The sequence below is a fragment of the Phalaenopsis equestris genome, unplaced genomic scaffold, assembly GCF_001263595.1.
Source record: "Phalaenopsis equestris unplaced genomic scaffold, ASM126359v1 Scaffold000672, whole genome shotgun sequence".
In the NCBI taxonomy this organism is placed as follows: Eukaryota; Viridiplantae; Streptophyta; class Magnoliopsida; order Asparagales; family Orchidaceae; genus Phalaenopsis; species Phalaenopsis equestris.
The window spans coordinates 100,305-117,101 of NW_018165112.1; the positions used below are offsets into that span (position 1 = coordinate 100,305).

At 34.8% G+C, this 16,797-nt stretch overlaps 1 protein-coding gene across 4 annotated transcripts in view; it reads left to right on the top strand.

Annotated features, from left to right (window-relative positions):
- Window positions 1-16,797, top strand: part of LOC110030188 (KH domain-containing protein At4g18375-like) — a 38,062-nt gene that overhangs the window by 10,345 nt on the left and 10,920 nt on the right. For all 4 annotated transcript variants that reach the window (XM_020732787.1, XM_020732789.1, XM_020732788.1 and 1 more), the window contains one exon: window positions 12,774-13,217. In XM_020732787.1, the coding sequence (XP_020588446.1) occupies window positions 12,774-13,217 (444 nt within the window). The remainder of the gene's footprint in view (window positions 1-12,773; window positions 13,218-16,797) is intronic.

The following is a 16,797-nucleotide window of genomic DNA, read 5'->3' on the forward strand; positions in this document are numbered from 1 at the left end:
AAGAGTTTGAAGGATGGTCAATGACAACTGGAGGGGTGCTGGAGGGAACCTAAAGGACCGACAACCTACTGGAGGAGGCAGGGAGGTGTGGCAGTGGTATGAGGTGATGGTAGATGGTTGGCGAGGTGAATAGGAAGAGAGTGTGGGCCATCTATGCCATTGGTGGGAGCTGCGGTCTGTTGAGGCGAGTAGGGGGCAAGAGTAGCAGCCTCTTTATGCATAGGTTGGCGTTGATGGCTGACCGGGGAGGAAGTAACAGAGTGGAGATACACACTACCTTGGGCGAGGTACAACTGTAGCACCGCTCGACGAAGGATAAACCTTTGAATAGCAACTAGCAAAGGCAATATCCATGAATGGAAGGGAGGTGAAAATGGAAGGGATTGGTTTCTCATAGTATGAAGTGAGATCAACGACATTGAATGCTGCCGAATTTTTAGTCTCTCCAGGGAGGTCAATTTTGTGGGTTTTTTTGTTCAGTTTCGTAAGGATGTGGAAAGGTTTGTAGGCTCTAGGCTTGAGTTTGCTGTTAGCTCCCCCGGGAAATCACTCTAGTGGTATCCACATGAGGTCTCTTTCTTGAAATATTTCCTTTTTCCATGACTTGTTTGCTTGTGATTGGTATTTATGGTTCTGTTTTGTAATCACTTTCTCAATTTCCTCGTGGAGTTGTTGAATTCGGTGAACAAGTTCGAAAGCATTCTCAATGATCTATGATGGGGGTAGAACTGGGACCAACTCAAGGGGTGTGAGCATGTTGCGCCCGTACACAATTTCAAGTGGAGTGTGTCTTGTGGTCTGGCTCATTGATCTATTATAGGCGAATTCAACTTGTGCAAGAATGAGATCGCATTGTTTGATGTTTTTCCTCAGGAAGCATAAAAGAAGATTCTCGAGGCTCCTATTAACTATTTCGGTCTTGTCATCTGTTTGAGGATGTGTTGTAGAAATAAATTGAAGTTTAGTGTCTAATTTGTCTTAGAGGGTTCGTCAGAAGTGGCTCAGAAATTTGGCGTCCTGGTTGGAAGTGATGGTTTTGGAAATGCGATGAAGTCGCATGATCGCGCATAAATAAAAATCGACATGTGAGATGCTGGTGGCAGGCCACGAAATATTTCATCTTTGAAAAACGGTCTACTACTACCATGGCAAAATCCTTATTTTTTGTGTGCGTGGAAGTCATAACACAGTCCATGTTGACTATTGACCAATTTTGCCTCAGACCACTCGTAAAGGTGTGTACAATCTCGTATTCTGCTTGCAGGTTTTGGCGATATAGCAAATCTTACATCGTCGAACGTGCGCTCCACATTTCCAGTTAGTCGAGGCTAAAAAAAGTGCTCTCATGAGTGCAAGTCTTATCCCTGTCAAAATGGTTGGCTAATCTGACACTGTGGCTCTCTTAGATGATGGCCTCTCGCAGTGAGAATCGGGGAATGCATAATTTATTTTAGTGGAATAAGTAGTCGTTTGGTCGGTAGTATTGCCCGTAAGGTTTCTCCCAACACTGTTTACAGATTTCCTAGAAGTCTTCATTTGTCTTGTATAAGTCTTTGATAATCTCAAAACCTACAATATGGGTTTGCATGTATGTGATTAGTAGGTGATGATGACTCAGTGTGTTCGCGATGCAGTTCTGACTCCCGACTGTGTTTGGGCATGAACTGAAATAAAGCTAAGAATTTCACCCAAGTTGCGTGTCACCTTGTTAGTTTGTCTAATAGTTTAAAAATTTTAAAGCTTTCTGATCCATGAAGAAGGTGAACGTGTTTGTCAGTAGGTAATGACTCCAAGGGCGAGAATACCACCTTGATCCTTTTCTAGCTTTGTGTCGCTTGGGGTGGTGTTCTTGCTTCCTGGGGTTGATTTGCCAGTTCTGGAAGTGCTCTTGTCGGCAGGTGTGGCTGTAGGTGATGGCTTGAAGGCAGATTGATGTTGGAGGGATGATTGGGACCTAGCCTACTTTTGCTTTGATTCTATCTTTAATATTAGGGTCTGGACGTTACCCAACGACCAATAGGGCTGTAGTTGAACGATATTGCTAATTACAGGTTTTAGACCCCAAATTACGGGCGATTTTGTGCTTCTTTTGCTCTACAAACTAGCATTTCATATGCAACCGGTCAAAATTCATTGTGAACTCCTAGATTGAAAGATCTCACAGTTGTAGGTTGTGGAGCTTGGGGAACATAATTTGACGGTAGTGGGGTGACATGTATTTCTTTTTTATTCGCATTTCATATGCAACCAGTCAAAATTCATTGTGAACTCCTAGATCGAAAGATCTCACAGTTGTAGGTTGTGGAGCTTGAGGAACATAATCTGACGGTAGTGGGGTGACATGTATTTCTTTTTTATTGTTTTCTTCATCTTTGCCCATAGGGTGATCTTGCCGTTGCACGCGCACACCGCAACAATGCGTCGATGGCTGACTGGGGAGGAAAGAACGGAGTGGAGATACGCACCACTTCGGGCGAGATACAACTGTGGCACCTCACACCGAAGGATACATCCCTCAAGGAGGGAACACTGAGAAGGCACGAAATCAGAAATCAACAAAAAAAAAAAAAGAAAAAAAAAACTGATTAGACCTAAGCAAGATAACCTGAATAACTAGGGGAAGGCTAGCAGCTAGCGAAAGCAAGTTCTATGAATGGAAGTTGAGTGAAAATGAATGAGATTGAAGAGGCGTGAAGAATGACTGCAACGGCTAGGAGAGGGGGGCGGTGAAGAATAGGGATCGAGGGAGAAAAAAGAGAGGTGGAAAGAGTCGAGTATAGGAGGGGAAGGAGAGGCGGAACATCCGCCTTAAGTGGAATTGGACCAGCTCAGTCCAGCAAGAAGTTTGGACCAGCTTCCTGACTCGCCCGGCCTGCAAGGCTGTTAACAGCCCAGCACCACAATGATTACAAGTATCAATGCTACGACAAAATCTTTCAAACTTGTGCTTAAGTTTAGCAAGGAGTGTTAAGATGATCTACAAAAAAATCATGGCTTGAAATTTAAATATTGGATTTTTTTTACACTATTATCAATATTTAATAATAAATATAAGCAAACAGATTCTCGTGAACTTAACTTTAAAAGGAGATTGCACAACTCAATCCTTGATGTAGATGTGGAATTAATTTTATTCTTGAATTGGTTGCCTCTTTGACGTGCCTTTTGTATTCTTGGATGCCTTGCCAATAAGCACCATAGGAGCCATTGCGCTGATTCCAAATTGGTAGCAATATAATTGTGGTTATTTTGTGAAATTTAATTGTGGATGAAATACTTTTAATTTTGTTATTCTTGAAGAGAGGATTAAAATAATTAAATAAGTTGTGTGGTTAAAGCTTGTAATAGGTTTTTTCTTATGTGGAGTGCATGATTGGGGAGGCTAGGGTTTGGTGATTTAGTGTTTTTGGGTGAGAGCTAAGAAGGTAGGATTATGCTTTATGATGCGTTGGAGAAGAGGGTAAGCTATTGGTTGTAATTTGGAGGCTTTTGGGGGTTGGAAGTTAAAACAGAGGCCTAGAAATTAGAATTTAGGGAATGTTAATGGAGGAGAGAGCTATTAAGGCTCTAGGGTTTATATTAGATGGTGGAGAAGGGTAAGATGATGAACAGGGTTAGACAATGAAATATTTAAATTACAAAAGAGAGAAATAACTCATCACCAAAGCATTTACATCATGGGTATACCAAAACTGCCAAGCTACATTGTGAGTAGGCCACTAAGCCACTCATTAATGGGATGTACTCGACTTGAAAATCAAACTAAATTTATTCATTTTGTAATTCAGTAGTTCGATATATATACAAAATAATGTCTTAAGTCATCAGATTTAGGGTCTGTTTAGGGCCGCTTTTTTTGCTGCTTCGCGGTCCCCAATCGCGAAAAAAAGTTGTTTGGCTCGTAGCGTCGCGACAGAGTGAAACTAAAGCGGGAGAAAAACAGGAAGCGGGAATCACCCCGCGACACAACTTTTGTCTCTGAAAAGGATCTTTTTGCCCTCGCAAAAAACTTTTGTTCCACCCTCGTCGCCATGCATTCTCGCATTCTTCCTCCTCGACCCAAACCGAATCTCGTTGCCTGTTCTTCTTCTGGTCCTCGTTGCCCGTTCTTCTTCCCGTCCTCGTTGCCCGTGCATTCTTCCTCCTCGACCCAGACCGAATCTCGTTGCCCGTTCTTCTTCCCGTCCTCGTTGCCCGTTCTTCTTTCCGTCCTCGTTGCCCGTTCTTCCGACCCTCCTCGCCATCTCGCCTCTCCGACCAGAACCGATTCGCAGAGCAGCTCCCCGTTCTTCTTCCCCGTTTTCTTCCCCGCTCTTCTCCCTCGGCTGCCTCCCATTCTCTGCGTCGTTGACTTCACAAGACAAGGTGATTTGCACCTTTCTCTTCCCATCCTTCTTTTATCTCTTCTTCTTACCAGTATACTTTCTTTCAAAAAATATAGCTGTTACAACATTCTTTTAAACAGTTTTACCAAACAGGGGCACCATAGTCATTTTTCCAGAAACAGCTGCCCCACAGTTGTTTCACACAACTACACCAAACAGACAGTCAGCTTCCCCGTTGCTGCTTCCCCACAACAGCTTCCAGCGGCAGCACAGCTACAGCTGCGCCAAACTGAGCCTTAATTATGTATTAATATAGTAATTTTTAAAATTTTAGAAAAATTAAGGAACAAGTTGATGGCTCTTAGCTGAAGAAATAAAGGAAACTATAAATCACGAAGAAGACCAAATAGATAACACTTGTTAAATACTGCAGTCTCTTAGGACTAACTACTGGAATATTATAAGATCTACATCAATCTAGTGGTTTTTATTTTTAATGAATTTATTAGTCGATACTCCAATAAAGTTGGGCCATTAGTTGTTTTTTTTAGAGACATACATGAGTCATCATTTATATATATTTTAAGTTATTTAATAAATTCTTTATATTTTTTGTAATTTATAGGCTATATGTTAGAAGGAAAAATTTGAAGTAAGCATAACTTTAATATTTGTATGATTTAATAAAAGCTTCATATAACAGTCAACAAATCACACAGAAGCCATGCATATAGTATTTTGAAGGATGACCTTTTTAATCAAAAGAAATCCAAATTTTTATAGATTAAACAGTGAGTTATGTATGCTCGAAATCAATTTGATAGATGAAATTTTAAATTTAATGTTTTCTTGAAGGGTATTATATTGAATAAATTCATGAAAATATTGATGCAGTTCTTCATAGTCAATTAAATTCTTTTTAATGAATTTGTAAATCAAGCAAACAATTACTAAAAACAAATTAAATGACTAATTGACTTATCGACACAAATAATGGCAATATATAATTCTTTAGATGTTCTTTATAAAATTGTTAAATTGATATAAGAACTTTAAACTTGTGAAATTTGATTTGTTTCAATCTAAAAAAACAGATTTAAATTCTATTGGAGGCATGCTCATGCAAAATTTTGTTTTTGATTCGAGCGACTATAGTATGGTTTTTGTTCCATGTGTGTAAGTTTGGTTCAAATACTAAGGTAGATTTTGATATAAATCCTATCTTAAGTTCAGATTTAATTCAACTTTTTATGTTAGATATGAAGTTATTCTCTATTTTAGAATTGCTATCTTAAGTTCAGATTTAATTCAAACTAAGTGAAGTTACTCTCTATTTTAGATATAAATCCAGAAGGAATTAGTGAAACTCATTATTATGTCTATGTTATTAGTAAAGTCTTTTCAAACCATAAGTCGGGCCAAAGGATTGTAGCTTAGTTCGTAGCTATTTAGGTGAGTAGATAATATAAATCAAAGAAGATGGAAAGCTAAATAATTCAGAAGTAGCAAAAAGAAAAAGATATTTTTAGTTGCATCACCAACTCAAATAGCTATCAAATTATATTAGCCACACATTTGGGAAATAGAATTCTATTTGATGCGATTTTTTTTTTTAGTTGCATCACCATCAAATTATATTAGCCGCACATTTGGGAAATAGAATTCTATTTGATGCGATTTATAAATTTTTCTCTGCAATAATGTGTGAAGTAGGTGTCAGGATGAAGATGGCTAATTTTCCATCACTCTTAAAGCTTTGTGGAAAAGCCTCATCCATATCCTGTGTTGACTTATAACTTGACTTATACTTGATTTCCTACCGGTGACTATTACGAAAATAGTTATTGATAATAATATGTAGGAAAATAATACTTACTATCACCTTGTTTAATGCTTTTAAACTGTTCTTGTAATTTAGTTCTATAATGTATAAATGAAAAATATTGTTATTTTGGGTATAAGTTTCATATCAACTTAAGAACTTTTTTTTAATTAGCATATTTATATGAAAATAATTGAGCATATCCCATCATTTTATTTTTGTGTATTAAATTATTTGAAAGTGACATAAATATTCAAAGAATAGTTTTAGCTTATCTATCCGATGCGCAAAAACTTGAGAATTAGAACTCTTATCACATGCAAGGATATTATATTGAACTAATAATGGTTGTGTTGAAAAATTCTAGAATTATGGTTTAATTATTTTGTTCGAGTTACAGTTTTAGCTAATTGGTGTAAATATCTTAAAATTGTATCATTCTGTTGATTTGTTTATTGGCTTTGATATTAAGCGCCACTTTATAAAGACATGATATAACCTTATGTTTCAATAACATTTCTGATGTAGGCTTTAGGGTTTATATTTCATGTTTAGCATGCATTGCATATACATGCTATGAACCGGTGTAATGGAAATACAACCTCTGCATGAAAACACAGTATTAATCTTGCCATTCTTTATTATTTTGATAAAAAATGTTATTAATTAGATCATGAAAATTACACAAGTGATTGAAAGTTTGTATTAAACCGACAAAAGGTAGAAATGAGGAGTGTTAAGTAAATAATGAGACCACAACATGCTCTTTCTTATGTTTATTTTTTTTCGAGAACGCCACATGCTTGAATAAAAGAGATTTCTCTCCCCAATTGCTTCAAGCCACACATTAATGAAGGATTAAAATCCCCAAAGAAGAATGATTTGCACATCCAAAAGTGATTTTTATGTCATATAATTTTTACTTCACATGACTTAGCTAGCTGATTCATGAACCTTATGAAATATCAATTAGAATAGTGACACTACCATTGAAAGGTTGAAGAATCAGAGGAAACACATCTATCTTCTAAGAAAAGTCACAACCTAAAGCAAATCTACAATAATTTTTCATAAGAACTGTAGTGGAGTGGACCGACCACTTAAATACCTATAAATAAAAATGGATTTATATACATACCACTCAAATTTTTTGTACTTACATATTTAACACCTAAACTTCAATTTTTACGCATATGGCACCTTACCTATACATGAAAGGTGTATTTAACTTTTTAAAGGTTAAAATAGTGATATTTTTATGTGATATAAAAGACTATTGTGTATATTTGTAAAAAGTATATTTTAGAGATGAAGTCTAGCAACTTCTTTAATGAGTTGTCATTAAGATTAGCAAGTGATTTTGAATGAGAAGGGAATGTGAAGTGAACCTTTGCAAGTTGCTTTTCTTGCCATTTGTTTGATAAATGAAAGGAAAAATTGTTGGAAATAGCATTACAACACTTGTGGGTGCAATCACATAATTGCAAAGGGAATATAAAAGTTTATTCCATTTGGCCATGTAAAGCGCTTTTAAGTGTGAATACCTAGTAAATTTTACCATACATTTGTTAACTGCCAAGCAAACTAACTCTTTTATTATTTGAAATTGTTCACGCATGTATCGTATAATTTTAAGCAGATTAAAATGACTGCGAGTAAATTTTTTCTGCCTTGAGATTGGCTTGAAATTTCTTTAGATCCTCATCATTGGCTGTTAGTGAATTATTTTGAATTATTTTTTGACTTTGACCATGTAGGACAGAGAGAAAGAATAACTATCAATAAGTTGTTGAAGCTAGATTAATTCTGAAGTGTAAAACACAAATGAGATTAAGTTAGTGGTAGAGGATGTAGCGGTGGATTTAATTATTGGGATGGGTTTCTCTTCTTAGATATGATTGAAGAGTGTGTGATAAGAAGTTAAGAAGGATTAGAAATGGCTAAGGTTATATGAGGAGGGATTAATTGGTGTTGCTGAGAAGAGTGTTTGAATGGGGAATGTTTTGTGGGTTGGGCAGTGGGTGGGGCTTTGGTTTGATCTTTAAGGGTCTTATTTGAGAGTTGTGGAAATTATTTAAGGGCTGCTTGGCGATGAAATGTATGGAGTATGGAGGTTTGTGAGATGCTACAAAATGTAATAATACAGTAAGTAAAACGCAAAAAAACAAATAGAATCAGCCCTTATTAAAGGATGGCGGTAGTCCTTGATCTTTATTCTGACCACCTTTGGCCATGAACCCAAGAAAGAAAATGTACTTCCTCCAATTCAATTCTTTGAAAGGTGGTTTCTTACTAATGTTTGCGGTCCTTTTTAAACATTACAAATAATTTCAAACTCAAAAGTTGTGGGTTTGGTGGCTGGATTTTTTTTTTTTTTTGTTGGGTGATTGGTGGAGTTCAGTGGGAATTATTTGTTTTCGACTTTGATGAAGCTAGCCACATGATGATGATCAATCAACTAGTTTCTACCCAACTTCTATGTTTAAAGCTACAATACTCGTTAAAAAATGTATTTTTACAATTTTCTTTGATTTCTTGCATCAATTCTCCTCCAGTTAAAAGAACTCCACACTGCGAAGTTAAAATTGAGGTAGTCAAGAAAAGGATTGGTACAAGAGTGGAGTGTCTATAATTGGGGCATCATTTGGCCCAAAGTTTATAGCTATCGAAGATCATATATATATGAAAGCACCTGAAAAAATGAAATTTTATTTCCTCTGTTTTCTCTAACCTCAAAATTCTATTAATTTTTTAGATATCACTAATTAATTGTAGTGAAGACGTGAAGGTCAATGTTTAAACTCAAGAATGATCATTCAATCCAAGGTTCTTACACAACATATAACATTTTGTGGTTGTACAATAAGGGAATGAATGACAAATAAAACTTAACTAATATTAACATGCTCACATAATGTATAATTTTGATAAATACTTGTAACATATTTGTCATTATTCTTGTTAACTTTAGCACATGTAAATAAAGATTGTGAAAGCAAAGTACTAAATATGATGCATCAACATAGAATGATATGTTAGATCAACTTTATCAAGCCTAAACAATAAACCCTATATGATATTAAGCAACTTATGATAGTGGAGTGCTAAAGATCAAAGTAGAGTTAAATTAGCTATAAATTGCTAGGAATAATAACTCCTTGGATAACTTTATATAATTTATCTCTGCTGAATAGATTGAGAATGTGCCATATATGTGTAAATCAAAGAGCAGAGATGTATCATCTTTCTCAACGACATGTTTAATATATAGATCATCAAAGAATATGTCAGATGATGTATCATCTTATTGGTACATGGTATTGAAAGAGGCATCTAAGATAGGTGGACCAAAAACATTAGAAAAAATATCTAAATCATATGAATTTATGGATGAACGGATCACTTTCAAGTGAAGTGAGCTATAAATTGCTAGGAATAATAACTCCTTGGATAACTTTATATAATTTATCTCTGCTGAATAGATTGAGAATGTGCCATATATGTGTAAATCAAAGAGCAGAGATGTATCATCTTTCTCAACGACATGTTTAATATATAGATCATCAAAGAATATGTCAGATGATGTATCATCTTATTGGTACATGGTATTGAAAGAGGCATCTAAGATAGGTGGACCAAAAACATTAGAAAAAATATCTAAATCATATGAATTTATGGATGAACGGATTACTTTCAAGTGAAGTGGTGCAGGATTAATTTTATTGGGCACCGAGCTAGTCTTATGTGGTTCATGCTAAGTTTTCTTTTGAGATGGCTTGACGTTGAATAACTTGATGATCTTGCTCTTATTGCACACGCGCGCACGCGCACACGCGCACACGCGCGCACGCGCACACACACGCACACATGGTAGAGATTATATGTGCTATGTTTATGTAAAGGTCGTTATAAAAATCTCTTCTTCATAACATGATGGTTATAGAATGTGAAAGTATTGTTTATTCAACCAACATAGAATTGTATAGGATGTAATTTACCTTGTGGATTATAGCTCTAAGGATAACTAGTGTATATATAACATTTAGGGCACTAACTTTGTCTATGTCTAGCCTATTTCTCTTCTCGTTCCTTGTTGTATGCATTTGAAAAATATTAATCAATTTTCAATTATCAGATTCAAATTGTGAAATACAATGACATCCATAAAGGGGGAAAACATTAAGCTCATCATTTAATAGACGTGTTTTATTATTAATATTTTTTAAGTTATCATATTCTAGAGCTATTGCTAGATAACTCATCTAAAAATAGAATTTGTGCCTTGCAAATATTTTGCATCTGTCCATATTGATGACAAGTAAATCGTACATTTTACTCAATCTTTCTAGTTGATATAACAGTGGGATTACTAGAAGCAAACAATGCTAGCTGCAATCATAAAGGATAAAATATGCCTTGGGATAAGTGCATGGGTAGCAGGACCTCTTGTCCCTGGGTTTGGAGACAACTTCTTTTGTTTCAATGCAGAAAGAAATGCATCCTCTAGATTCGTGGACAATGTTGTTCAATCTTTTTTTTTACTTATACTCTGAGGCTTTTAACAAACTTATTTACATGTGGTCAATCATTAGATGCATAATTATCTTAGCAATTAAATATCATTGGTATTTCCCTAAACAATAACCTGTCAATAACCTTGCCATAAGGTCAATAAAAAGGTTGACATTTGCCATGGTGTTTTGCATAATACTTTGAAATGAGTATTCTCATGAAGTCCTTGAAAGGTTAGTCCTATCAAGTCACTTTTTTTGCTAAATCTTATTCAAATAAATTTTTGCATGTCATATCAACTTCATTTTAGTAAATGTTATTGTCTACTAATCACATATCTTATGTGAATTAAAGGAGTCGTCCATTTGCGTAACCCAATCTTAGAACTATTTGGATTCGTGGACATCATCAAATGTGGTTGCTTCTTTCTCGAGTCTTTTAATGGGATTATAGAACCAGCGACAATCCTATTATGTTTATCAACCCAAAATTACATTCTGATGAATTTGGTACTTTCCTAATGTGATGGTCTTTTCTATGATTCTGTTGAGGAGCACTGCTAGGTCATTTGCTTATGACGGGAATAAGTTGCGCAAGGATAAGAAGTTGTATTTGTGCCCTTTATTCATTTGATTTCTTAATATCATCACCATCTTCATCATATTGTGCAGCTATGCCATTTTATAATTCTAGGCGTTAAATTCAGTTGGCAATTCTTCTGTAGCTTTGGCGAGCTCTTCTAGTTGATCCGTAGACGTTGGTTTAGGTGGTATGATGCAAACACACATATAGTGAGATTCTTTTCTTGAAAATTATGCTTAATAAAAATGAATGAAATGCAGGCAAATTTTTTTAGGGAAATTTACATACATACCATACAATTTTTATGTATAGGCAAATTTTTTTAGGGAAATTTACATACAATACCATACAATTTTTATGTATTGACATATCTAATACCCAAAGCTTGATATTTACATTTATAACACTAGTGTTTTAACATATGCATGAAAATGTATATTTCATTTTTAAAAGTTACAATGATGGTATTTTTGATGTGATTTGAGTGGTATGCATGTAAATATGAATTTCTAGGTGTTAGATATGTAAATACATTAGAATTGTATGGTGCATATGTAAATGCCCCATTTTTGTGTACAATTGGTTTCCATTTTCAATGATAACCATACATATACATCAAAAACAAAGACTGAGTATAATACAAGCTATAATGATTTTATTCATGTCAATGTTTTGCATGGATGGTTTGCTGAAGTAGATCACACCCTCATATGCATGTTCTGAAATTATAAAAAGTTGGTTCGGGTTATACTTGGTTAGGCTCAATTTTGATGTGATCCTAATTAGGTACCATGATTTGAATCTTATGTTTGTCATATTACATGCTATGATCCTGGGTTCATATGCAAATAAAAATATACAAACATAAGGATTAAAGCTAGGGTTTGCTGCAGTTACCCGCAGGTGGAAATCAAATCTACAAATTGTTGATGCCAAATGCGAGAGACTTGTTGATGTTGCTTTGATACTTTCTTCAATTCTACCGGGGTTTTGCTCTGGTACAAAAAATGTAGTAAATTGAAGTAGAATGTCTTTCACTTGCTTCATATGTTTTGGAGATGTGTGATGAGAATTGAGTTAGTATTGTGCATGATTAAGGGTTAGACGAGAAGGGATTAATTAGTTTTAGTGCTTGATCGGGAATTTTTTTTTAGCATTTTGGAAGAAATGTGCTCGGGTTTAGTCTAAGGTTTTTGGTCAAGAGGTGATAAAGGGTTTTGAGGACTTGGTGATGAAGTTATGGAGGATGGAGGCTTTTGGAGGCTTGTGAGATTGTGTCTGAGTTTAATAAATCGCTTCTTGTTTGTATTTTTAGCAAAAAAAAAACAAGTATATTGAGGATCACTTGTAGGTGCTTTCGGGTCATGCTGTAGGAAAGACTGTTTTTAATCACATTCTATTAAAGTGATTGTTATTCAACATTCTGAATCTCCTATATTTTTGTTCATACTTTATTTCATATATTTTGAATTGCCTTTTAATAATTTTTTTTGTTGATCAAATTTAACTGATCATCTAACATGGTTATGCAGATATCTGGAAATGAGAGGGTTGTTGAGACCGCTCTCTTAGAGATTGCATCCAGGCTCAGGTCAAAGTCTCTTCAAGGAGGAATTGTTCCTGCAGATCCTTTGGCTATCGGACCAGGACGTGGATTTACTCCAGAAAGTTTCTCTAGAAGAGCAAGGCAACCATCTACTGCTGTTGGTTCTGCAGACCGACCTTTCTACGACTACCCAATGGGTTATGATCATCCTAAGGGCTCAGATTATTTGAGGAGCTATGAGCATCAAAAGAGTTATGATTATCCGAAGGGCTATGACTATCCAAAGGGTTCTGACTATCCGAAGGGCTATGACTACCCAAAGAGTTCTGACTATCCAAAGGATTATGACTACCCAAAGAGCTATGACTATCCTAAAGATTATGAATATCCAAAGGGCTCTGATTACATTGAGAGTTATGATTACCCAAAGGTTCAATTCTTTATCTATTTTCTTTTATTCTATTTATACAACTTCTTTAAAAATTGCATTAATTTCAAGTATGTTTTTGGTTATCTTATTGTGATCCTTAAAATCTTATAATGCCTTCTTTATAAGCTTATAAAACACAGCGTCGCTGTTAGAAATAACTTCCCTTTTGCCTGTGCTAGTATTTATTATGTTAGTTCAGAATTCAGTTTAATCTAAGCTTCAAAATGATTACTTCAATTTATACGCAAAATTTCAATTTGTTGGGCACTTAACACGATATAATTGCTCTTCTACGCAAAATTTCATTGGTTATCTTTTTTTTTAAAATTTTATTTTTATCTATTATAAAAGTTAAATTGCTGATTTCTGTGCCTTTTCTTGACTGTATCTTCTATGCACTGCCCTTTTTTCTCTTCTAATGATTGATGAAATGAGTCCTTTGAGCACAATAAAGGGGGACAAAATAATCTTTTCTTACTTTGTTGTAGGCTTTTTTATCTCTGAAAATTGTCATCAAAATTTGACTATTATTTAAAACCATCCATCTAGTTTGCGAACATCATACCGGAGGATTGAAGATATTCTTATAGATCTTCCACTTGAATTTCATCCTTTTATTAACGACTATAAAAAAAGATTATTTTTTTAAGATTGAAGGATTAAATTGATGGAATTTGATACTCGAGGACTAGGTCAACGTCGCACGAATAATAGAGGGACTATTTTTGGATTCAATATTTTCCTATTTATAAAGTGTTAAAAAATTAAATTCATGGGGATTACTTTGTCTTATGATTTATTTTCCATCTCATGATGGGTAAAAACACGTCTCATCTTATGCCTCTGTTGGTTAGCAATGGCTTATTTGTTTCCCATTTAATTATCCTTTTGAATTTTCTATGCCAATCTTCGTCAATAATTCATTTCTTTTATTTGAGAGGTGAGAAGTTGCTAATCTTTGAATACAGGCTTTTAAATGCGATAGATTGTAACTTTAAATTGGATCAAATTTAATTTGGTTCAAATGTATGTATTTTGTCCTGCCCTTATAACTTCAATAACCTATTCACTTATTTTAGAAAAATAAATTTGTGAAAAGATATTAAAAAAGGTAATTTTTTTCCAATATTATATTAAGTTTTGCCTTACTTAAATTGTAACATGATAGATTTGTTAAACTTTATACTTATTGTCAATGTAAGCTTTTCATGATTTGAAGAAATGTGATATAGAAGCTCCATATTTGAAGCATATACCTAAAACATGTTAAGCTTGTTGAATATAAATGCAAAGTAAAGAGTATTGCTTCAAAATTCATATGAAGATTTATTAGCTTTTTTTCATAGAAATTTTCTTACTCTATATATTGCACCCCTATTGTAGCTGGTTCCATGCTAGTTGGAGCTTTAATTTAATTGTCTGACATTCATGCGTACTCTTGATCTTCTAGATTTCATAAAATTTTGCATTTATCTTAGTTCATGTTATTGTTGTTAGTCATGACATTAATAGTCAGATAGAGGGGGAGTGAAATTGGGAAAAGTTGTGAAAGCAATGGTAAGGGAAGGAGGGCTCAATTTTTAATTATTTTCGTATGTCATATTTTTTTGACAATTTGCTAGGCCATTACATATTCCATTTATTTAATTTCCCAGACCATATTCTAGATTTCCTCCAATAAACTAACAAGAAGTCTTTAAAATTTAAAGCTATCCTAATTATGTCGAGACAATCTTATTGCCCCCTCTAAAGTAAAGAAAAACAAAAGAAAAGAAATTAAAAAAAAACAAAAATAAAAGGAAAAGATTGAGAAATGAAGAAAATCCCGCTAGATTTCACAAAACTAATTGTGAATCAATGCAGATCTCCAACAAGGCAATCTATCTTCTACAAGATATCAATCCTAAGCTACTCAGGGAATTTGAGCAGTCTTTCTCAACCACATTAACATAATTGAGGTTTGATTGTATATTTGACATCAATAATTTTTTATGATTGATGTATAAGATCACAATTGGAACTTTTGTGTCCAAATGTTAAATCTGTCATGCATGGATTTAAGCTTTAGGAATCTTTGTGACAGCAATTTAAATCCTATTGCATGTCTTTACCTACATTTTTTCCCATTAATATGATAGTATTGTTGAGAGTAAATATGTTGCCAATCACATGATATGAATTAGATTTTTTTTTGCTTTAATTAAATCTTGGCACTTTCGAAATTATAATCTATAAGCTATTAAATTTGAATTACATATGCAAGTACATTTAATGGCAAGAAAATAACTTAATATTTTATATAGGTTTTTGATTTCATCAGTCATTGGAATAAGCATGCATCTTTTGTTAAATATAGCTAGAATTATAATTTTCTCATGCCCTTGAGTACTTCTAAAAATTATATTATCCTTAGTGATGGTTTTACTAAAAGTATCATAGATGCTTAGTTATTATTCAAAACCCATACATGATGACACCAATTATTGTATGACAAATCAAAAGATGCTTAGTTATTATCCTTAGTGATGGATCATATTATGCAGAGATTTGTATTAATTCTTGCATTATTCATTTTCTATTTCTTTGTATTCTATTTTTATTTTCTTTCCCATTTCTCTTCATTCTATTTTTATTTCCTTTCTTATTTTTCTTTATTCTATTTTTATTGCTTTCCTTGTGGGTGCCCTTGTAATTGACTATATATAACCCCCTTTCTATCAACAAAATTAAGTTGCTCTATTCACAAGTTCAACATGGTATTTGTGCCACCTCTGTAGCCACCGGCCTCCCGCGCATCTACCGTCGGCCTTCCCTGCAAGATCTTCTAGTCGCCAATCTCCTCTTCAACTACCTGTAGGTCCAAGTCCTCCCTGCAACTTCCCTTCCTTGTAGCAAGATTGGCTATACCTGCAGGTCCTTGCCAGCTTCATTGTGGTGGAGAATCCTTATGGCTTCCCTTCTCTGCAGTAGGACTAACTGTCCGTACAGGTCCTTCCCGGTCTCCCTGTGGTGGAGAATCCAGCCGGTTGTCCTTGTGGTGGAGAATCCCATCGGCTGTCTCTGCATGTCCCTATTGCTTCCCTTCAGGCTTCCTCTGACTGCTCTGAATTTTTTTTCCTACAGCTTTCTTGTTGTTACCTGCAAGTTTATCTGCTGTCGATGACCATTTGGAACCCGTCAATGTCTTGGAATTAGAACAACATCTCCTTTGGCTCAGTCGGAATCATTACGGACTCCTCCAGCTCTAATTAATTTTTAGAAGAAACCCTTGATTCCACCGATGGATCGAATCCAACTTCAATTACCCTGCAGACTCGGGGGCTAAAAGCCAACATGAACTTCTTAATCACCATTCATAAACCGAACGACAACTTTCTCCAATGGTCCCAAGCGGTGTCTTTATTCGTCAATGGATGTGGAAAATTCCATCACCTCACATGTATGATCCTTTAATTTCCAAAGACTGGCATGGATTATGGAGCCTAGGAAGTAAAGAACTTCATGGTCATGTCATAGCTGATCAACTCTATGGAAACGTCAATTGTCGTTCATATATGTTCCTCCATCTGCTAGTGCCCTA